Raw genomic sequence first — 23639 nt, 5'->3', positions numbered from 1 at the left:
CTGGCAGTGGAATATCCAGAGAGTCATTGACATGTGGTCAATGAATCTGTTCAGCATGTCTCTAATTCGTAATGACTGGTAAACAGGTTCTGACTTTAAAAAACTTAGTTGGGAACGAACAAATGGTATAATATAAAATGTATTTTATCTCCAAAAATATGTTTAACATTCAATTTGATTATGCTGCAAAAAACATACAAGAGCAAGCAACACAGTTCTGTAAATATACAGCTTCTGCGTATGTTGTCTTTTAAATGGTGTGTCACAATGTAAAATGGTGAACAACAAAAGAACAGCTCCTCCCTCTTTTGTCATTAACCCTCTTTAAAGTGATCTGACCAGCAGCTGATGGAAGGTTGCTGAACAAGTCTTTCCACACTAACATCTCATCCTCACAGTAGTCATTTCCCATATCGGAGTACAGCCAAGGGATCCCAAACAGGCACCAATGCAACGCTTTAACAACCGGTCTGAGAGTCACCTCAGTGGGGAGGTGGAATGTGAGTTGGATAGCCTGGGGAAGGGCTCTTGGGTGAACCACGGGTACTGTGGCTCCCCTCTGACCCTACCCCGGGCCGTCAGCACTGTCTACAACCCCCAGGCCATTTACCCCCCAGGCTCCTTTGACGGCATGTGCAAACTCGCCACGCTGAGCCCTTTCCCAACCGAGGTCAATCCACCGGACACAAGCGCCCCAAAAAAACGTGGCAGATGCTGCTCGTTTTTTAAAGGTAGGAATCAATTAGGATACGAGTGTGTTGTTGTTTTGGTGCTTCATTTGTAATGTTTCATTTGTAATGTTTCACCTGTGCTTAAACATTATATGGCATTTGAATTTAAACGATGGAACGGTCTTTGTGTAGGACTGTGGGGCACCACGATGACGGAGAATACATCTGACAACAAGGAACTGTTCATTAAGACTACACTGAGGGAGTTACTGGTTTACATGGTGTTCCTGGTGGATCTCTGTCTACGTGAGTATATCCACACAACATACAACATGTCTGCATTTGTTCGTGTTGATGCTTACTGAGTGATTATTAATGCATATTAAATATGCAAAATAATTACTACATTTTAAATGTAAAAGACATACATTGTATTCCTTTGTAGTGTAGTGTAGTGTATTCCTTCATTATCATGACTAGAAAAGTTGATCCCTTTACTAAACTACTGTTGGGGTACATTTCAGGAACAGTCAGTGTTGTTCAGTGGTTAATTGTATTCCATAAGACATAGAGTGCCTTTAGGCTGGTGTAATTTGCTAAAAAATATATATATATATGATAATAATACAATATTTGACGCTAAATGACTATAAAAGGTGGCAATGCGATTGAATTGTCATTATTTTAATAACTCAAAAGAGACCAACAGATAGCATACCCCAAAGATAAGACAACAATCAGAACTCATACATTGCATTTGGTTTATTCCTGGCCCACAATAAAATGTGTTTCGACTAGAAGTCTTCATCAGAGTATATTAAGTATGTATATATGTCATGTAAATGCATACCATGTCTAGTTAAGCAAAAGTATGCTTCATGTTTTGCATATTAATCTAGAAATGCTGTAGATTACTAGAAAACAAGTAAACCAAATAAAATTGTCTTGTCTGTGTAATCAGTTTCTAAATGATTTCTTTGCTGTGACAAGCATAATGTGTAAAGCGTTGATTAATCATCACAAGTTTCAATCAGTTTTATTGCCCTATGATAAAAGACCCTTCTCTGGCTGGAAGGCTTTGTCGAGCTGGATATTACTGAAGGAACATGATCAGTGCTCTCCTGCCTTTTACTGATAAGAGCACAGCTCCTAAGCCATTGTTGCTTTGTCTGTGTAAAAAATACATTGTTTGACAAGGCTATTTGGTTTGTCATAGTGTGCTCTCTCTTCAAACAAATTACCTGCCCTATTCCGGGCCCCTTTGATTTTTGTGACGAGACTGTCACAAATATGTCAACAAATATTGAATGAGCGTCTGTGGCACCCGTGTCTATTTCAGACTTTCCTTATCCTGGGCTTTTGAAAGAACAACATGGTCCTACTGAGCCCTGGGCAAAGCGTGGTATTACCAATGAACGGCTGGACATGACAATGCAGCTATGTGTTGTCTTTCAGTGACATATGGCATGACCAGCTCCAATGCCTACTACTACACCACAGTCATGACAGACCTGTTTGTGAACACGCCCAGCCCCAGTGGAGTACAGTTTCAGTCCATAGGCAGCATGGATGACTTCTGGACCGTAAGTACTCTCTCCGGTTGTACGTCACATGCATACTGAACTAAATAGGACTAATGTTATGACTGTTATCATTAGATGGAAAATAATGCTAAATGCAAGGAAATGGATTGGTAACAAAATGGTTGCACAAATGACTCTACCTGTTTATGTTGTTACCTAGCCTACCTGCCCTCTTCTTTGAACAGTTTGCCCAGGGTCCTCTGCTGGACGGCCTCTATTGGACCAAATGGTACAACAACCAGTCTCTGAATAATGGGGACCAGTCCTTCATCTACTATGAGAACATGTTGCTAGGGGTTCCCAGGATAAGACAAATCAAAGTGGTGAACAATTCCTGTATTGTCGCAAAGGATTTCCACAACGAGATCTATGGATGCTATGATGTCTACAATGAGAAAAAGGAGGATGAGAATAACTTTGGACTCATCAATGGAACTGCGTGAGTCAATTGTTCTTCTAAACATTTGTTGGTCCTGATGTGGCCTAGTCCACACCTAGGTCAGCATAGTGGTTTAAATCCATCCATTCAGACCACCTACAGTTTAAATTAAATAGACATTAATAAGAACATACTGAACTGTCTCTAGATCAGAACAGCTAAAACCCCCTATGTCCTCCATGTCCGCAGGTGGCAATACCACACTGAGAAAGAGATGAAAGGCTCTTCATATTGGGGTCTGCTTGCCACCTACAGCGGCGGAGGTTACTACCAGGACCTGAACAAAACCAAGGAGCAGAGTGCTGCGGTCTTGGCCGAGTTGATGAACAACCTTTGGTTGGACCGTGGCACCAGGGCCGTGTTCATCGACTTCTCCACTTACAACGCCAACATCAATCTGTTCTGTGTCATCACGTAAGTGAAACAGAAGCAATTATTTCAAGACAAATACGGCCTCTATACTCCAAACCAGCAGTTTGAAACCCTTTTTGGTTACTGAACCGCCTAATGAATTTTGTCCCATCATTCCACAAGTGGAGTTTATGGTCTCATGAGTCAGGGGTCAGACAGTCCTTGGCTGGGAACCACTGACCTCTCAGTATAACTGCTCAAAGAATATGATTTTGTTTACCAAGCATGAGTAAAACGTTGTATTTAATCCTCTAATCAATACCTTTTTAATACCCCACCTTGAGAGGATACTGACTTAACGTTGAACTTTTTTCATACACAATAAATGTTTAAACCTTTACAATTCCTATAGACAACAAAGTGCCTATGATGATAATACAAATTCATCTTTTGATTTGGTTTAATAGGATGCTGCAAAATATGATGAAATTAAAACTACAGATGGGACCACTCAGCATAATTATAAAAAAGATATTAACAAATAACAAATGTTTCAAAGTTACTCTCTTTTCTGCAGATTATTGGTTGAATTTCCAGCCACTGGTGGAGCGATAACCTCCTATCAGATAAGAACGGTAAAGCTAATCCGTTACATCTCCACCTGGGACTACTTTATCATGGGCTGTGAGTCGGTCTTCTGCCTGTTCATCCTCTACTACATTGTAGAAGAGACGCTTGAACTCAGAATCCATGGGTTCTCCTACTTCAGCAGCATCTGGAACACTCTGGATGTGGTTGTCATACTGGTGAGAGGACCGGCTCAATCATAATTCTCAATCAAGTTCTCAGTATTAGATCTCATCAATCTCTAATATAATAGATACTTCAGTTCCATATCAACCAGAGGTGGCTGGTAACCTACAAAGTTAAAGAGCATGCAACAATGCCTGTGCAAATGGGGAAAACAATGTTTAGGTCAGTGGCAGTCCCATGCCTTATTGGGTTCTAGTGACTCCCTGTGGTAGATTGGATGCCTGCAAGCTAAATTGTGGTTTTGGCCAGAGAATGTGTGCTCCAGAAAGCACGTAGGTGCTGGAAAGTAGTTTCTCGTTGAGCAAACAGTGTGATACAAAGCAAAATGACTTGAACTTCAACTCAACTATTGTGAGCCTACCAGGTGTTGCTATGATTGGGCATGGTTATAAATATGAATTTGATTCACAACTTCAGAGGGGAGGGGAAAAAACAGGGTCAAATTGAAGTAGAAAGATTTGAAAATAGATGAAAAAGGAGGAGGATGATGATGGAAGTTGATTAATAAGTAAAAATAAAAACTATATTTTTTTTTCACAGCTTGCGGTTGTTGCAATCATCTTCAATGTTTTTCGCACCATTAAGGTGGACAATTTACTAGACAAACTTTTAGAACAACCTGACATTTATGCAGATTTTGGATTTCTTGCATTCTGGCAAACACAATACAACAACATGAATGCGGTAAACTTGTTCTTCGCCTGGATCAAGGTAGAATACTTATTTCTTTTAATGTATAAATACTTCATTGTGTCTTGTTTATTATTTTGTTGACAGTGCCCTCAATCCTTGACTATGCTTGTTTTTTGCCTCTGCAGATTTTCAAGTACATCAGTTTCAATAAGACTATGACTCAGCTGTCCTCCACTCTGGGCCGCTGTGCCAAAGACATAATGGGATTCGCCATTATGTTCTTCATTGTATTTTTTGCCTACGCTCAGCTCGGCTACCTGCTCTTTGGAACCCAGGTCCAATTGTTCAGCACCTTTGTCAAATGCATGTAAGAGAGTACAGAGTCCATCCATTCTAAAAGACATATTTTCTAATATCAAGACAGCAAGGAATTGGCCTGTGTTTAAGAATTTGTGTAAAAATATTAATCAATTAATCTACTTTATTTTCCTCTGTAGCTTCACACAGTTCCGGATTATTCTTGGAGATTTCGATTTTGATGCCATTGATCAAGCAAACAGAATCTTGGGGCCAATCTATTTTGTCACCTATGTGTTTTTTGTCTTCTTTGTGTTGCTTGTAGGTTGAACTCAACAAAATACCAAATAATCTTAATTTAGCTAGATTATTATAATTAACTAAACTTCAGTGTCTTATTATCATGGATTGTTTCCCCACTAGAACATGTTTCTTGCCATCATCAATGACACATATTCTGAGGTCAAAGAAGAGTTGTCATCCCAAAAAGATGACCTGCAGATTACTGATATCATCAAAAAGGTAAAATATACACCACCATTCAAAGGTTTGGGGTTAGAAATGTCCTTGTTTTTCATGAAAACAAAAGTTAAGAAATAATGATTTTTATTTTTACTTATTAATTTCTCAGAATAAGAATAGACTGATGAGATTCAGAAGAAACTTCTTTGTTTCTGGCCATTTTGAGCCTGTCACCAAACACACAAATGCTGATGCTCCAGATACTCAAGTAGTCTAAAGAAGTCCAGCTTTATTGCTTCTTTAACCAGCACAACTGTTTTCAGCTAGGCTAACATCATTGAAAAACAGGTTTCTAATGATCACTTGGCCTTTAAAAATTATAGATTTGGATTAGCAAACATGATGTGGCATTGTAACACAGGACTGATGGTTGCTGATAATGCACCTCTGTATGCCTATGTAGATCTTCCATAAAAAATGTGCCGGCTACAATAGCCATTTACAACATTAACAATGTCTACACTGTATTTTTGATCAATTTTATGTTATTTAATGGACAGAAAATAGCATTTATTTTGAAAACAAGGACATTTCTAAGTGACCCCAAACTTTTGAATGGTAATGCTTATTATAACAATGTGGGAGTTGATTCAAAACATAATTTACAATAAGCCTATATGCAATGCATTAAAGGAATACAGTTCCTTAAAGTGCTATGTACAGTATCTCACAAAAGTGAGTACACCCCTCACACTTTTGCAAATATTAGATGATATCTTTGTGACAACACTGAAGAAATGACACTTTGCTACAATGTAAAGTAGTGAGTGTAGAACTTGTATAACAATGTTAATTTGCTGTGCCCTCAAAATAACAACACACAGCCATTAATGTCTAAACCGCTGGCAACAAAAGTGAGTTTTCACAAAAGTGAAAATGTCAGAATTGGGCCCAATGTGTCAATATTTTGTGTGGCCACCATTATTTTCCAGCACTGCCTTAACCCTCTTGGGCATGGAGTTCACCAGAGCTTCACAGGTTGCCACTGGAGACCTCTTCGACTCCTCCATGATGACATCACGGAGCTGGTGGATGTTAGAGACTTGTGCCCCTCCACTTTCTGTTTGAGGATGCCCCACAGATGCTCAATAGGGTTTAGGTCTGGAGACATGCTTGGCCAGTCCATCACCTTTACCCTCAGCTTCTTTAGCAAGGCAGTGGTCATCTTGGAGGTGTGTTTGGGGTCGTTATCATGTTGAAATACTGCCCTGTGGCCCAGTCTCCGAAGGGAGGGGATCATGCTCTGCTTCAGTATGTTACAGTACATGTTGACATTCATGGTTCCCTCAATGAACTGTAGCTCCCCAGTGCCGGCAGCACTCATGCACCCCCAGACCATGAAACTCCCACCACCATGCTTGACTGTAGGCAAGACACACTTGTCTTTGTACTCCTCACCTGGTTGCCGCCACACACGCTTGACACCATCTGAACCAAATACGTTTATCTTGGTCTCATCAGACCACAGGACATGCTTCCAGTAATCAATGTCCTTAGTCTGCTTGTCTTCAGCAAACTGTTTTTCGGCTTTCTTGTGCATCATCTTTAGAAGAGGCTTCCTTCTGGGACAATAGCCATGCAGACCAATTTGATACAGTGTGCTGCGTATGGTCTGAGCATTGACAGGCTGACCCCCACCTCTTCAACCTCTGCAGCAATGCTGGCAGCACTCATATGTCCATTTCCCATAGACAACCTCTGGATATGACAATGAGCACGTGCACTCAACTTCTTTGGTCAACCATGGCGAGGCCTGTTCTGAGTGGAATCTGTCCTGTTAAAACGCTGTATGGTCTTTTCACTTAGGGGTGTACTCACTTTTGTTGCCAGTGGTTTACACATTAATGGCTGTGTGTGGCGATATTTTGAGGGGACAGCAAATTTACACGGTTATACAAGCTGTCCACTCACTACTTCACATTGTAGCAAGGTGTCATTTCTTCAGTGTTGTCAGATGAAAAGATATAATCAAATATTTGCAAAAATGCGAAGGGTGTACTCACTTTTGTGAGATACTGTATGTTTAATGGGTTAACATTTGAATAAATGGATATTTAATCTTCCATCATGAGGCATGTATAAACATTTATATATTTTTATGTTTCAGAGCTACATGAATACGTTTATGAAACTGAAACTGAAAAAAGAGAAGATATCTGATGTTCAGAAAGCCCTTGAATCTGGATCGAAAGATCTTGAATTCAAAGATTTTCGAGAAACCTTAAAAGAGTAGGTCACAACATCCTTACAGACAGTAGAAAATCTGTAGAAATACATCAAAGTAGTAATCAAATGTTATAGTCTATACTCTCCTCACTTGTAAACTATACAGGTTGGGACACGCTGACCATGAGATCACTAAAGCTTTCTCCAAATTTGATCATGACGGAAACCAAATTCTGGACCAAGAAGAGCAGGACAGAATGAAGAGGGAGCTGGAGAAAAAACGGGTTGGTGAATTTGGTTAATCCAGTAATTTAACATAACACCTCTGCTATTTACAGGATATTACAATTCCATGTATGTCTTTACTCATATCTCAAGGATGCTCTTAGTGCCGAACTTGACCACCTTGGAAACAATATCGGGAATGGCCCTGTAGAGAAATCAGCTGTGGATGTAGATGAGCATGACAAGCCAAGTTGCGCTCGGGTGGAGCAGGACTTTCAAAGGTGTGTTGAGTATATGGATGACATTTTGAGGACTCCAATCAATTGCAATATTTAGGCAGTTGCTCTTTTTCCAAAAGAACAAATTAATTCTAAGACTTGTTTTAGGTACTATATATTCAATACTACCTGGTCAAAACCATCTCAGACATGCCTTTCCTGGTCATAAAGAAATAATTTAATCAGAAATATTTTTTAAGAAGCAGTTCCAAAAAACATGCAAATACACAGTGAATAGTAAGTAAAAAACACCCAGGATGTGATCAACAACACTGCACAAACATTGGAAAATACACAAAAAATCCCAGCCTAAGAGCTGAAAGCTGATTATTTTTTCACTTGACGGCATGGCCACTTTGTTAAAAACATATCCTAAAAACAAACATACCGTATGCAACATCAACAGCTGATACATACCTAGCTACAAATGTATATTGTCCATGCATTGATTTGTCTGGCTTTAGTCTATGAAACAAGATCTACAGTACATTTCAGAAGCACTACATACAGAAACCACACAGCCATTGAATTAGTTCACGTTTTACACAATTGCTTTTCCCCCCTCTATTCCATCAAAGGTTGGTCAGACAGGTTCTCCAACTAGAACACTCAGTAGCTGTTATAATAACCAAGATGGACATAGTCATGGAGAACCTCGAGCTCCAAGAAAGCAATAGAATTAAGGGGAAGAAGACAATCGGAGAAGTAAGTGCCATCACCCCAGAAAATGTGAGAATGGTCGAAAGTCAGTCATGTTTTCTGCCATGAGCATAAATATTTTTTTCTGTCTGAAAAATGATTTTATGCAAAATAAGATTTTGCATAAAAATATGTATGCTGTCTTGAGTATGTCTTGTGTTTAGTCAAGTGTTTTAAATCATTTTGAGTAATTAATCAAATGTTCTTTCTTTGCAAATATTTTTTATTCAATCAACTTGCTGGGTTTTTCATTAATTATTAAAAACAAATGTATTATTTCAGGTTTTCTGTACTGAACATGTTTATTATTCATTTAAGTTTTTGCTTGAGCACATTTTCTATTCATGCGACTATGTCATGCATTTTGGTATTGAATTACTTTGTCTACTGTATCCCAGAATGAAACCTCTATGGATGAGAATATTCTGGTGCATCTGGACAAGGGGACAGGTGCTGAGATGACACCCTGGACTTCCATCAATTCTTCTGGGAAAGGCTGGCCAAAGGTTAACAGCCACATGTGAAAGCCCATTTAAAGACACACTAGCTATTTTACAAAATGTCTGTTAAATAAACAATATCCCATGAATAAAGTATTGTATTTACTATACTTAGTAAAACGTGCTGTTAAGTCCTTGAGCAAGGCTGTTAACCCTATTTGCTCCCCTTAGTCAACCTAGGAAAATACTGGGGAATTAAATACAATATGAATACAAATGTTAAAAAAAGTGCAACTTCAAATGGCACGTTACTATTAATCTATAGAAAGGATACAATTGCGCAGCAAATGTTAGTTTGTATTACTTGTACTGTCTATACATTTGTTCTGGGCTTTGTGACTGTATGTTTATTGATGTGTTTATCTTAATTGATGTTGAGGTCTTTCTGAAGATTTACTTATGAATTTGAATACAAGATGAAAGTTAAATGTGCAATATTCTATTCTACATAAGTACTTCCATCATCTCACCATTGCACTTAATATGTATTATTGTACTTCTACCTTAAAACAACTAAGACAATGTATCTATATTTTGACTACTGGGCCTTTGTTTAAATGTGGAATATTGTTAAATCATGTAATAGGTATATCTAATGTTAAGTTGGCCTCAGTTAAATGCTTTTGCTCATTGTATGTGTTTTTATTGAGCAATTATTAGTCAGATTGTTGGATTTCTTTTCCTTCAGTATCTCTAAACCTTACAAAAAAAATGTATGACCACTGGTATGTCCCTACTTTTAAGGTTACACTATGATAATGTATAATGTAACCCATTCTAACTTTAAGGGCCTCCTGAGTGTCACAGTGATCTAATGCATTGCATCAAAGTGCAGCTGTTACCACAACCCAGGCCAACCATGGTCAGGAGGACACTCCCATCGAAAATAGAAAATGTGCGCATCTGTGCCTTGTCACATCTTGCTCTAGCTACTCGTTTTTGGTGGGTCTGCCACTTGCAAACTGATTGTGGTGTTTACCATGGGAAGCCTTCTCCCTGTGTGTTGGTGATGACTTTGAGCGAACAGCGCAACACGAGATTAGCAAGTTTTTTCTTGGTTCACAGAGACCATAGAATGTGTTGAGCTTGTCTGGGAGGGAGGCATCAGTTTGAATCATTCTGATTGATTGTAATTCAACCGAACGAGTTCTCTGAAAATGAGCATGGACTTCGCTGTCTTAGTTCCAAGGGGAAGCTAGTTCCATCGTTGGGTGCACGGCAAACAAGTTTTGACTGGGCTGAACGGCCCTCCTGTTGGTTGTGAGACAGCCAAGAGACCAGAGGTGGCAGAATGAAGAGCTTAGCTAAGGATAAAGGGTTTGATCATTGCCTGAAGTTAGGAAGAATTTTCTGTTGCTGCTCCTCTTTTCCAAATGCAAACTTGTGGCAAAATATTTTGTTTCATGTCCAGTTCATCCTAAAGTATACAAAATTCAGTGGACTGTTTATGAAGTGCACCCATCCACTATGCCATCGGACTCTCCCTTTGTTTCCAGAACATCCTAAATTCTACTGGACAAGTGCAAAGTTTTTTGTTAATTCCACTATTAGACTGGTGACGACACTAATGATCAGCTTAGCAAAAACATTGGTAAGTTGTCATTATTTAATCTATAAGCAAGGTTTTAGCAGGTACAGTAGATTACGCAACACAGCGTCTCGGGACCAAGGGTGAAGGGGGTCTGACTTAAGGGAGGGTACAGCTGGCCTTTTCGTTTGATTGGTTTTTGGAGGGAGATTGGGGTGTGGGACGCAAGGAGAAATATTCTCCACATACATTGAACGAACGGATGTGTGGCATACTAATGAGTTGTAACGCCTTCTGCCAGTGCAGAAGCAGTTGCAGAACGTTTGGTGTCGTGCATGAGTTGGATTTATCGATTGACCACAAGGGAGCAATGTTGAACCAGACCACTTTGCATGCTCACACCTGTCACTCTATTTGACAGACAGAAAAGAAAATGGTGGATAAATCTCAGCACACAAGTGGTGCAGTAAGGTCAATAGTCGCTGAATGCGAAAACACTCAATACTGCTTGCAGCTTTAATTAAATCTTGCATTTATTTATGGTATGCAGAATAACACATGTAATATTTAATCAGAGAAGTGTTAAAAATGAAATTTCTTTAGGACAAGCTTGTTTTCTTCCAATAATTATTTTTATTGAGACCCTTCCCTTATAATAAAAAGGGAATGTTGTCAATTACTGAACTTTGTCATTAAAACAAGTCTGCCATTCAATACTTAGAGCAACCAAGATAATACATTTTCAAAAAACGTGCAATTCACCCTCAAAAAGTCTCCAGGAAACGGGTCATTACTTGTCTCCTGCCAGTAGCTGAAAATGGCACAACTTTAAATGGTAAAAACATCATTTCTAAAATCTAGAGTTCAGCTTTCTAACAGGGCTTCAGTGAGTAGAATAATACATGGTGCAGTAACTGACATTTAAATTAAGGCTTCTTTGTAAAATATACTGAATAGATTCAATGTCAGCCCTGAATAGCACAAACATCTACATTATATACAGCATCACATTTGTGGAGCTCCTGTGTTACTAAAGAGTACATGCTTACAAACCCTTATTTCAAATCAAGTTGGGGGGGGGGTTATATACATGTTTTTCCATTAAAGTGACATTTACAGGTATAAGAAAACAATAGCATACCAGTAACTGTCCAGAAATTCAGCTAGTACAATGTCAAAAATTAAGAGAATGAAGAAAGCAAATGAAATGTAAATATACACAATGCCACTCTAATCTGTATGATTTGGAAAATTTACAGCAAACATGCCAACCCCAAAAGTGCTTGCGTTGTTGGGCCAAAATACTAAACTTCAAGCAGGAGACTGAAATCGTGTTTACTCGGTCAAAGATTCAAAAAGTGATTTAATTAGAAAACGCATGATCAGGGTGTCGATGGGTATGAACAAGCTTTAAAGAGCATTATGTTCTAGAAATGTACAACTGTTTTTCTATCAACCTGTGCAATGTCCTGTGACAAACAATGGTATTTAAATGTCCTTTAAGGTCTGACTTAAAGTAGTCTAAGTGGTAAATTAAAACAAAAATCTTTACAGAGTTATCCCCTATATAAAAGCTTCAAAATTCAGTCCACGTCATTTATTTTTAACTTATTGTTGACATTTTATTTATACACAACATTGCCCCAAAAAAACATTCCCCCCTGCACTACCTGGCTATAAATAGCATTTGGGTCCTCATATCGAGGTAAGCTATTGTTCTTGATCTTCTCCATTTAACAAAACACACACTCTCTCCAGAGAATTACGATGCAAATTTCTTTACGTTCATCCTAATTTAAAAGTCCAATATTTTCCAGCTGTGTTGGTGATGGCGCATAGGTGAGAGCCTGCTCACTGTGTTTGGTAGCCAGCCATGTTGAAGTTTCCCTGGTTTGACATCACAGGACCAGGCTGGGGCGGCGCCGGAGACCCAAACCCTCCCACCCAGGCTGGGGACTGTGACTGCCTGCAGGAGAGAGGAGAAACAAAAGGGGTCACGGCTCCAGGTTTGGCAAGCGAAGGCTTCGGGCTGTGTAGCACTAAGGGCGGTTTTTGTCACCTTGAAATGTTCTGCGTTGCCGCGGCCAGAATGGTGTCCCTAAAAACAAGATGTCATAGTTTAGTGTCCCGCTCCGGAGTCAAACCAAATTAGAACGACGCTGGACGTGGGTTTACGCTTGCAACAAGAAAATGTGCAGTTTTTTGAGAAACGTTGCAGGGTGCTAGTTGCAAGAGCTTTCTAATGTTGGCTGTGTTAAAAGAGAAAATATACCTGTATTAAAATAAAAAAGGTCTGAAAGCAAAAACAGTCTGATAAAAAGCAATGTGACTTTTTTTTTGCAATCAGTGATTTGGTGTAATATTCACACCAGAATACTTGATGACATTTTCTCAGTCAACTATAATTGAAGATGAATAGAACAGCACTCTGCATTAAAGGAGTGCTGCAAATTGAAGAGCTTGGAAAAAAAATATTGAAAAAATAATTTAAGGGCATTTCACAGTAAATGGAATACATTTATTCCTACTTACTCTACACCAAATCCTTGCTGATTCCACGACTGTCCGTAAGACATTCCATAAGAGGGCACTTGCCATCCGTTTGCCATGTACTGTTGTCCATACTGCTGGGTCTGTGGGTTTCCATACATCTGGTTCCATTGTCCCCACTGGCCCTGACCAAACTCCACCTGTTTAAAGACAAAAGCAAACATAACAGATAGCCATTAGGGCTGCAATGGTATGCCTAATCCACGCTATGATGTGTTGCAGTTTGAAGGTCGCTGTTTGGTACTGTTTTGATGCAGAGTAAAAACCATGTTGTCACAAGCTACAGAAAATCAGTTTCTGGGAGCACAATCTAAAATAAAACATGACCCAACATTATCATACAGAGTGGGTACTAACGGTTTGCTGAAATAGGGACAAACATTTTGCTGAAATAATGACAAACATTTTTAACGTGACTCGAGCCCCTTAGAAAGTGCTGAAACCCTAAACCACAGAGTACAGGCACATCTGCTGCTACACACCCATTGCTCGTAATATTTTTTGCCAGATCAGACTGATGCTCAGGGCTGATTGAATACATTGGGGAGACTTGTTGTCTTGTTGTTTATTTGTGTTCTTGTGTTGTTGCTCCAGGGATATCTATACTGGGATGATTTCCGTGTAGACAGGGTTGGGTAGGTTACTTTTTAAATGTAATCCGTTACAGTTACAAGTCAACATTTGTAATCTGTAACAAAACTTTTTGATTACACAAATTCAGTAACGCAATCCGATAACTTTGAATTACTTTTAGATTACTTCAATATTAAGAGGCAACAAATAGGAATAGCCTATAACAAATGTAACACATTTAGCAGGATCAATCAATGTTAGAGTTTACATTGCTGGCCAAAAACTAAATTTGCATACACTTAAGTACACTAGCTGGCCAAAAACAACCACAAACGTTGTCAAAACATTTCAAAAGCCACAGGCACGCAAATACACATTTGCAATCGTGAACATCCGCATAAAATACATTTTACCCCCGTGAACGTAACCTGTGATTGTTAGGGCCACAAGCAATGGATTTTCAAAACGCAAATAAACTGAGTATACACCAGCACTCAGCTTAAATTCAATGCGGTCAGCAGCCAATGATAACCGCAATTTCATGAGATGCAAAGCAAAAGCAGGATCACAGCCTACCTGTATGGACAGAGTTGAGGTGGCTGCGTCAAATGCAAATCATCATCCTTTGGCAAAGTGCTTCCCAACACATTTCCTCCTCAAATGTTGTGATAAATTCCTTATGTTTTATCTCGAAGGTAGCACCATGTTACAGCTATCGAACAAATAATTGCCTAATCTTCGAAACTCTTCCTGGCTGTGTTGTTCGGTGCGTTTGACAACTTGAAAAATATATAACACCAGGTAGGCCTATCGCCTATCATTGTTCTGAGAAAGATGCATCGAGTGGATAACTAAATCACATTTTATATGGATAGGCTTATATTATCGTAGATACACTCTGTTTTTACCGATATAACTAGCGCTTCTTCGGTCACTAACCTGGTTATGCGTGTCCAGTTTTGCGCACATGATGATCCCACCCAACAACTGAGGCGCGAGATTGTTATTTTGGTTCAAATAACAATGTTTTTAAAACATTACATAAAAAAATCAAACATGCAAAGTGTCAATTATTTAGGCAACTATTCTTTTTCATTTGAATTAATCCAAAAGTAATCATACCTTTTTTCAAAAGTATCTGTAATCCGATTACAATATTTTTGTTGGTAACGTAACGGATTAGAGTTACTGTTTTTTTGTAATCCATTACATGTATCCGTTACTCCCCAACTCTGCGTGTAGATTTGTCAACATGTTTTCTGTATTAGCGATTTTTTGGAAAGGAAAGAAAAAGGTGCAGTGGTCTCTTAATTTCTTTCCAGAGCTGCATGTACCATTTGTTAAGAAAAAATGAGTGAGCATGCAAACCCTGTCTTTTATTTCTTATGGGATTAACATTCAACTGCAGGTCATAACAGAATGGCACAATCATAAAACAAAACATGGCAACAAAGAAAGAAATGATCAAAAGTCTGCATACTCTTAGTTCTAAAGTGTATTGCCGCCTTTAGCATCAATAACAGCGTGCAGTCTTTTGTAATTGTTGTCTATGAGGCCCTGAATTCTTGCAGGTGGTATACTGTAGCTGCCCATTCGTCATGGCAAAATGCCTCCAGGTCATGCAAAGTCTTTGGTCATCTTGCATGATCCACACGTTTGAGATCTCCCCAAAGTGGCTCGATGATATTAAGGTTCAGGAGACCAATGGAGGGTCAACTAGGCTCAGGGTCATTGTCGTGCTGGAAAGTCCAAGAGCGTCCCATGCGCAGCTTTCGTGCAGAAGATTTTCTGATAACATGCTGCATTCATCTTGCCATCCATTTTCACAAGGTTCCTGAGCCTTTAGAGCTCACACACCCCCAAAACATAATTGAGCCACCACCATGCTTCACAGTGGGGATGGTATTCTGTTCACTATAGGGCTTGTTGACCCCTCTCTAAACATAGTGCTTATGGTTGTGACCATAAAGCTCTATGTTGTTCTCGTCACTCCTAATTACAGTGTGCCAGATGCTGCGAGTTGTGTAAAGGTGTTGTAAAGCATATAGGGCTTTTTTCTAGCAGTGGCGCAGTAAAGGCTTCTTTCTGGCAACTCGATCATGGACCACATTTTTGTACAAGTATTGTTGTATTGTGCTCCTTGAAACAACCACACAGGCTTTTTCCAGAACAGCCTTTATTTCTCCAGAGGTTAACTGTGGGTTTTTCTTTGTACCCGAACAATTCTTCTGGCAGTTTTGGTTGAAATCTTTCTTGGTCTACCTGACCTTGGCTTGGTATCAAGAGATCCCCAAATTTGCCACTTCTTAATATGTGATTGAACAGTACTGACTGGCATTTGCAAGGCTTTGGATATCTTTTTATATCCTTTTCCATCTTTATAATGTTCCATTACCTTGTTACGCAGGTCTTTTGACAATTATTTTCTGCTCCCCAAAACAGTATCTAGCCAGCTCAGTTCATCCACATGAGAGCTAACAAACTCATTGACAATTTATACACAGACACTAATTGCAAGCAACAGGTGTGGGAAATTCATCTTTAATCGCCATTTCCATCTGTGTGTGTGTGTAACAAGGCCAAACATTCAAGGGTATGTTAACTTTTGATTAGGGCCATTTGGGTGATTTCTGTTATTATGATTTCAAAAGGAGCCAAACAACTATGTGATAATAAATGGCTTCATATGATCCCAATCCTTAAATAAAATAGTTTTTTTGCATGATCAGCCAAAATTTCAATATCTCTGCCAGGGTATGCAAACTTATGAGCACAACTTTATATTTTTCAAGAACTCTGTCCATAGCCCTTGTAGTCTACTGGAAAGCCAAAATGGTGCCAAACTGGAAATTAAAACAAAGCTGGAGGATTTTAGTTGATTTATCAAAACAACCACTCAACATTGTATAACTAACAGTTACTCCTTGAGTTTGACTCACTAAAGAACAGTTGGACAAGTAATATAATAATCCAATACTCCAACAAGTATTATAATTTTACATAAAATTGCCTTGTGTGTGATTTTCTCAATCAGATTTATTACAGTAGTTAGCCATTTATTTTGAATAATAAAAAATGTAATATATTATTCATTCAAATTCAAGTGCAAACCGTAAAGAAGCTCCCTACCGTATGGATATACACTGTTACAGCACTAATAGCAATATAATATTTTCAGGGTGACTAGAGAAAATAGAAAATGTGGGCTGGAGAAAGATAGAGATTTCAAAAAGTATAAACTGAAGTAATATTGTAGACTGAAGTAAATCAAATGAAGAGATTAAATGTAGTATACTTGGGTCCTACCTGTGGTACGTTTTTGGCCATGTCGGGGGATTCTTTGCCCCAGTAACATTTCACTATGTGACATTCGATGGACGTTCCATTTACAGAAACAATCGCATGGGCAGCGCTTTCATGGGAGGAGAACCTGGTGGAAGAACCCAAAGTTACATGTGTATTTCACACAAGGAAATAGTAGTATTGGTTGATACACAGTGATGTGAACTAAGAAAGTAATGCATAATTATGTACAATTAATAAGGAAATACACCTCTTATTTGCTTCAATAAATTAGCATATTAACAAAGTGTGCATAATACATACTAATTAAAACATTATTTGATTCATAGGCATTTAATTGGTTTACCAATGTATAATAAACCTTAACCAAAAAATTGGGAATTTTGGTTAGTGTTACTAGAATATGTAGTAAATCATTCATGTCATGTACCTCTACTGCCACCACCAGGCAGAATGAGGCAATATAAGGTGTTGTACAGAGAACAAAATGCTACCTGATGAAAGAGTAACCTTTCTCTGGGAAAACACGAATTTCCATGATTTGCCCAAAGGGCGAGAATGTCTGTCGCATGAGGTGCTCTGAAAAGGAAAAAGTTGAGTTGAAACAGTCACCGAGCTTGGATGCCAACCCAGTCAACTTTGTTTTTTGGCAGCATATAACTATTCTAAGGAGTTTCACATTGAAATGATCTTACCTGAGAGTCCTGACTGGATTCCTCCACAGTACACAGTACAGTTCTGGGGACTGGATTGGTTGACTACATCTTCAAACCTCAGCTGCTTCGAGCCATCTGATGTAAGTGAATACAGTTCAGCATTCATACTCATAACTCCCATTTCAACTTGATTAAATCAACACAGTAGCCACTTAAACTTACTATCTTGCACATTTTTGGGGGCAGGTGGCTTGCGGGTTGCCCAGTTTGTCCTGATCTGCCGTCCTCCTAACCACTGCCCTCCCATATGCACAATGGAATTCTCTGCATCCTGTCAATTTAAACAGAAGACATCGTTTCCTCTCCAGGCTTGAAATGATTCTATACATTTCCCATGAATTAGATGCCATTGTCATTTAAAACTAGTTTCCTCACTAGATGGATTAGGAATAGACATTCATTAGAAATAAATGATCTTACTATCAAAACTACAACTTGTACTCAGCTGTGAACACAAAATGTGCATTTACCGTGTATTTAAAGTTACAATTACAAATTGTCTAAAGATCGAATCTACTGAAAAATAGTAGAAAATAGTAAACATAAATGGAAATAACCTTCATCTCGTGTTCCTGCACTGGAGCCTTACCAGTTTGTTATAGAAGGACACAAATCCATACCCCTTAGATTTCCCTGTCGTCATGTCCTTCACAACTCGCGCATCCCTGGAAGGACAAAAGACAGTAGTATCAGACCAATGTGTAGCTGTACTACATGAAGGAAAGAAAAAACACACACACACACACACACACACACACCTGCGAATCAATCATAGAATGCCAATATACTCATAACTACTCAAAATTAGCTGATTACTGGTAATACAAATAAAAATAAAAAAACAGTAACTGAAAACAAACAAACTAGTACAAAGACATGCGACCTACGCTGAAATTTTTAACTGGTCCTTTCTCCAGATTCATTTTCTGTTACCCTGTCAAATAGTGCACCAATAATAATCCTCTAAACTCAAAAATCAAAACTTCTTATGGATTACCATGCATTCCTAAGATGTGCTGAAGTTCATCCTACCAATAGCAATATATAGAAATAGAAAAAGGAATTAAACGGCATACATGGCCTGTTAACAGATTTCTTTATTTTTCCTGGTCAATTCTTTACCACCAATATGGAGTTTGAGGAGCTGCAAATTTTGAAAAATTGACATTTTCAGAATTTTAGGAAAGGAGCATAAAACTATAAACAATACTAAGCAAACCAAATTTAAACAACAGTTTTAAACAGATCATAAGTATTTATGTATATATTGGAGTTGTTATAAACTGTCATGTAAATACAATAAAAAAAAAATACAAATGGAAAATAATTTAAATGGATAAGAAGAAAATTGTCTACATCTGTGTTTCCAGTGTGCACAGTTCCTTGCTATTTATGTATATATTGGAGTTATAATAAACTGTCATGTAAATACAATAAAAAAATTACAAATGGAAAATAATTTAATAAATAGATAAGAAAAAATAGTCTACATCTGTGTTTCCAGTGTGCACAGTTCCTTGCTGTTAGACTTCAAGCTCCTGTCCAATCCTATGAGCATTTCTGTAAAATAACCAAAGCGCTATTACTTAATTGAGACTTACAGCTCCAGAAAAGCTAAAAGCTTTTCAGAGTTACACACAAAGCCTGAACTGCCATACTGAATAATATTCCAAACAAATGACCATTTCCAACATCTATCACAAAGCATAAGGGAGAATACAGCTGATCCATTCAATGTCGGTAGTGAAGGATATTGTTTTGAAATTGAGTGCAGACAATATATATGTGACAATTAAAAAGAGCATGTTTCACTTGTTCCCTCATCTGGACTTTGCAAATGATCAAAGCAACTTCATTAATCTCCAATGTGTGATATATGTAGACTGGATGTAACATGCTTTCAATTTAATTACAACAATTAGTAATAGAGTAAATATATCTTAAGTATATATAGGGCCCTGTAATATCCATTTTAATTTTGGCCTGATACGGTTTTAATTGTTAGCCAATTCAAAGTTAAAACGTTAAGTGTTTCAGTGTTTTGAAGTTCGCTATCTCAAACATTTCATAGAAAACAACAAAAATGAATGTTCCAAATCCCAAACAAATCTTAAATCAGATCAGGAGACAACTTTTGAGGTCTGGAAAAAAATACAGATTTTTGGAATTAGTCACACTTTAATTAAAATATATTATAATGCAAGAAGCGGATTCTTTTTCTTCTATAGGACAAAATGGATGATAATCTCAGCAAAACAAATACCCACTGAATTGTTGATAATAGTTATTACATCAATATGATTTATATGGGAGGTTTCTGGGAACGCCTTTATCTATGAGATGACTTGTCATCAGCTCTATTGCTAACAACAATAGACGGGCATTCTTGTAGACTAATCACAGGGCTTCCCATTCATGTCTCATGGGGAAATTAATAATCAATACATGTTACTGATTACCTACTAAGTTGAATACATTATTATTGTTGAATGTCACTTTCCATGGAGCAGATTTTATAAGGCCCTATATACAGTATTTGGTCTACATCTATTCACTTTCTGGAAATTTAACACATTCCTGGTTAGTTACTAAATTAGCGGACAAAATAACAGTCTGAAACAATTTCAACAGGATGTCAAGTCAGAAGACATAACATAGGTAGTAAAACCAACAAGCTTGAAACACAAAGCCACTTACGAGATCTTTCCAAAAGGTGCAAATGCAGCTTTGACATCTTCAGTGGTGATCTCAGGGCTCAAATCACCCACAAAAACATGGAAGTGATCTAAAATGACCAAGACAAAAAGGCTTATTTTCTGATATACTGTAGTTGCAGTGATAAAACAGAGACAAAAGTCAAAGTAAACACTTACTCGATGTGTCTTTCTTCTGGCTACTTGGAGTGGTGGCCCAATTTACTTTGACTTCCTGAAAATGTAACATTTTACAGTCAAATGCAGCAAAGGCATTAATTCCATATCCATTAAAGCCACTGCAAATGGGGATACATCCTGAACTTTTTGAATTTAATCCAGATTTTTTTTCCACGCCCATTTTCAAATTGCAATTATGACCTTGCCTCAGGGTAACAACTCTCAAGCAGGTTTCACAGGACCAAAGATCAAGTCATGTCCACCCTATACTTCGCACCAGGAAATCATGTTAGTCAACGCGTGAAGGCACGCTCACTCACCTAAAAACTTCAAGTTGAGACTAGGTCATTCCTGATAATGATGCCCACCCCCCAGCCCCCACCCGGGCTAGACTGGCCAATTTGCATCGCCTGTGGGCTTCCCAGCCACTCTTCCGCTTTGTGGTACAGTCGAGGCATACAAAGTATTTAATTTCAGAGTTTAAGAACTACCTTTCCCATGATCTTCCTCCCGTTCATGGCTGCTAGGGCAGCTGCGGCATCTCTATGTTCAAAGAACTCCACAAAGCAATATGGGTCATTGCTTGATTGCTGCAAAACAGAAAATCCGACAGAAGAGTTCATCCTCCTGCTATCGGGTAGCTGAGAAGAAAAGTTGGGATAGTATTTATATTATTGCCAAAAAAATACAATTTCAAGTACTGATAGAGACGCCATGTTACTCAATCATGGGCAATAGTGAGCACTAAAATACATGATCACTATCGTGTTGCAATATGTAAATGAGAGGTTAGCCAATTCAAATAATTGCCATCATCTTTTAAATGTTGGTATTCAATAACTCTAACCTATCACTTTTGGACAGGTGTGCCAATGGCTCCCCTAATGAATGTTTTATATAAAGCAGAATTTGAAAACCCTGATTTGATCGCAGTCGCTATTATTGGTGCCACCCGAACTCGGAATAAACGTTTACTAGAGGGTAGAGAACATTTGCAGAAAAGATCACATTTAGATAAATGAATAAACCATGAAAATCTGACTGAACAAGTCATTCAGGAGGGGAAAAAAAGCCACCAAACCCTGTGTGCAGCCTATAGCCTCTTATCCAGTTAAGCTGAAGATGTTGACAAACTCTTGAAATGAAAGTCCCACCCACTGCTGGTGCCATCCTGTCCTGTTATTAAATGGGCTTCATGCTTATATCACCAAATTATTCAAGTGTCCTTACAAGATCTTATATTTGAAGAAAATAAAAATGACATAATTGATCTTCTGTGTAACAGCAATTATGCAAATGAAATGGTGTGTTCATCAACATGATACAAACCTAATTAGATTAATGTGATATAATGACTCACCAACACAACAGTTTCAAATTGTACAGCAAAATGGAACCAGGTTATTTGAAAAAGTCGTATGTGCCAATGACAGCTCACAGCTGTTACAGTCAAAATGGTTGAGGGCGGCAGTAGCCTGTGTACCGACTTGAATTAGTAGACCTATTATATAACAATTAAACAAGATAATCAAAATAATAGCCTCAGAGGAAAAAAAAAACCTTACCTCAGTTATCATTTTACAACTTTTGCAAGGCCCAATTTGAGTGAACAGCTGAAGAATCAAAATTTCTGTTACATCTCTGGAAAGGTTACCAACATACCTAGGAAGAAATTGGCAAATTAGTGATATTGGGAAATTGATGACCGATTAGTAAAGGACAGGCATTACACCAAAGGTCTAGATTGTGTTTAATGTAATTAATTGAATACCTCGTAAAACTAAAAGGCGCTTTTTCTTTTAGGCACACAAATACACTTTAGGTCATCTTTGTGAGGTGTGCCTCTCCAGTCCAATGAAGACATTTGTTGACATAATTTTTTCCCCCATTTCTAAATTTTTGGGGCACTCCTTTTGAATCTTGTGCATGCTATGGAACTTATTTAGGTACAAGAGCACACCTCACAAAAGGTGTGTACTGTATAGTTTCAACACCATAGTTCATAATTCGGTACAGTATGGCACAGCCTCTCTGAATCTTCTGACAATGTTTAGTTTTAATGCGTTCTTAGCTTCAAAAGGTAATGGTCATTAACAAATCAATCTTCTTGCAATTAATTTAAATGTACGTTTTAGTATTCCTTATTGACCAACTAAAATACAGTAACTCTGGCGAGCTAACTACTTAATGTATTGACTCGTCTTGATACTATTACTACTAGCAGTTTAATTCGTTTAAACTGAAAACGTAGTCAGCTAACTACTTCACTATTTAGTCATTACCAACCTCTGTATGCAGCACTGAATGTGCACAGTGCTGACAAGAAAGGAACTACTTATTAATAGTCAACAACAATATCCCAGCCGTTTCGGGAACATTTCAATAAAATGAATATAGGCAGTTAACAATTTATACCAAAGAGTTCCTTGATTTAGTATTTGCTATTTAACTATATGATTGGCTTAATAGCCTGATAGCTAAGCTAACCTTAGCTAGATAGCTAAGTACAGTAACAACGTCGTGACTGTTGTTTTGACTACTTACAGGGTTTTAGGGTGGCTTTCGTCTTCCATGTTCATAAATGGATTTGTATAAATATCTACTATCTAGTTTTGTGTGCTAAATTGAAACAGAATATAGGCTAATCCGTTTATTTCTACGATAGCCAAGCTAGCTAGCTAGCTAAGACTTTGTAAGAGGAAGAAAATGGCGCAAACCGGAGAGCCAGGAAGCAGACTAAAGCGCATGCGTAAGAAGCCTCTGCTAGGGGACATAGAAAAAGTAGTCAGCGGTAAAAACAAATTAATAACATATCTTGAGTTAGCTTCCCTTAGCCGATAATTGAATGACGTGTGTCAATGAATAAAGAATGGCTAGTCAATAGAGGAAATAGGAATCTCCTTTGTGTCAACATCCGTC

The 23639-nt window shown here is 38.1% G+C and overlaps 2 protein-coding genes across 6 annotated transcripts; one reads left to right on the top strand and one right to left on the bottom strand.

The window, feature by feature from the left end:
- Positions 1-373: 373 nt before the first annotated feature.
- pkd2l1 (polycystic kidney disease 2-like 1) lies at positions 374-10351 on the top strand. Of its 2 annotated transcripts, none has more exons than XM_020047195.2 (15): positions 374-731; positions 864-977; positions 2127-2254; positions 2440-2693; positions 2949-3107; positions 3622-3850; positions 4398-4568; positions 4676-4857; positions 4988-5108; positions 5211-5309; positions 7417-7538; positions 7642-7759; positions 7854-7981; positions 8557-8683; positions 9076-10351. In XM_020047195.2, exons 1-15 carry the CDS (start codon positions 449-451, stop codon positions 9199-9201), a joined length of 2361 nt encoding a protein of 786 aa, XP_019902754.1. In that variant the 5' UTR covers positions 374-448; the 3' UTR covers positions 9202-10351. The 2 variants fall into 2 exon arrangements, with proteins under 2 accessions (XP_019902754.1, XP_010899842.1); XM_010901540.3 differs by having other exon boundaries at positions 2883-3107.
- Positions 10352-11387: 1036 nt separating this feature from the next.
- Positions 11388-23478, bottom strand: tial1 (TIA1 cytotoxic granule-associated RNA binding protein-like 1). Of its 4 annotated transcripts, XM_020047648.3 has the most exons (14): positions 23265-23478; positions 22286-22382; positions 21212-21361; positions 20721-20775; positions 20545-20632; positions 19338-19407; positions 18437-18512; positions 18010-18118; positions 17827-17922; positions 17626-17710; positions 17135-17258; positions 13238-13395; positions 12765-12803; positions 11388-12671 (listed from the first exon to the last, which is right to left on the bottom strand). In XM_020047648.3, the coding sequence occupies exons 5-14, from the start codon at positions 20579-20581 to the stop codon at positions 12557-12559; spliced, it is 909 nt and encodes a 302-aa protein (XP_019903207.1). In that variant the 5' UTR covers positions 20582-20632; positions 20721-20775; positions 21212-21361; positions 22286-22382; positions 23265-23478; the 3' UTR covers positions 11388-12556. The 4 variants fall into 4 exon arrangements, with proteins under 4 accessions (XP_019903207.1, XP_010899816.1, XP_010899815.1 ...); XM_010901514.5 differs by lacking the exon at positions 19338-19407 and having other exon boundaries at positions 21212-21310; positions 23265-23476; XM_010901513.5 differs by lacking the exon at positions 19338-19407 and having other exon boundaries at positions 23265-23475.
- Between the last annotated feature and the right edge of the window lie 161 nt (positions 23479-23639).

The sequence above is a fragment of the Esox lucius genome, chromosome 6 (assembly GCF_011004845.1).
Source record: "Esox lucius isolate fEsoLuc1 chromosome 6, fEsoLuc1.pri, whole genome shotgun sequence".
NCBI lineage: Eukaryota > Metazoa > Chordata > Actinopteri > Esociformes > Esocidae > Esox > Esox lucius.
Note: the sequence above shows the minus strand (reverse complement) of the source record. Positions and strands in the feature narration are given on the sequence as shown.

Excerpts from the sequence above, each read along its gene's own strand:
- tial1 (XM_010901513.5), bottom strand. The coding sequence starts at position 23,299 with ATGAACATGGAAGACGAAAGCCACCCTAAAACCCT. Across the intron at positions 20,776-21,211 it reads GGAGGAAGATCATGGGAAAG|GAAGTCAAAGTAAATTGGGC; the intron begins GTAGTTCTTAAA and ends TTACATTTTCAG. Across the intron at positions 17,259-17,625 it reads AAAGGTTACTCTTTCATCAG|GTTCTCCTCCCATGAAAGCG; the intron begins GTAGCATTTTGT and ends TTCTTCCACCAG.
- pkd2l1 (XM_010901540.3), top strand. The coding sequence starts at position 449 with ATGCAACGCTTTAACAACCGGTCTGAGAGTCACCTCAGTGGGGAGGTG. Across the intron at positions 3,851-4,397 it reads TGGATGTGGTTGTCATACTG|CTTGCGGTTGTTGCAATCAT; the intron begins GTGAGAGGACCG and ends TTTTTTTCACAG. Across the intron at positions 5,310-7,416 it reads TTACTGATATCATCAAAAAG|AGCTACATGAATACGTTTAT; the intron begins GTAAAATATACA and ends TTTATGTTTCAG.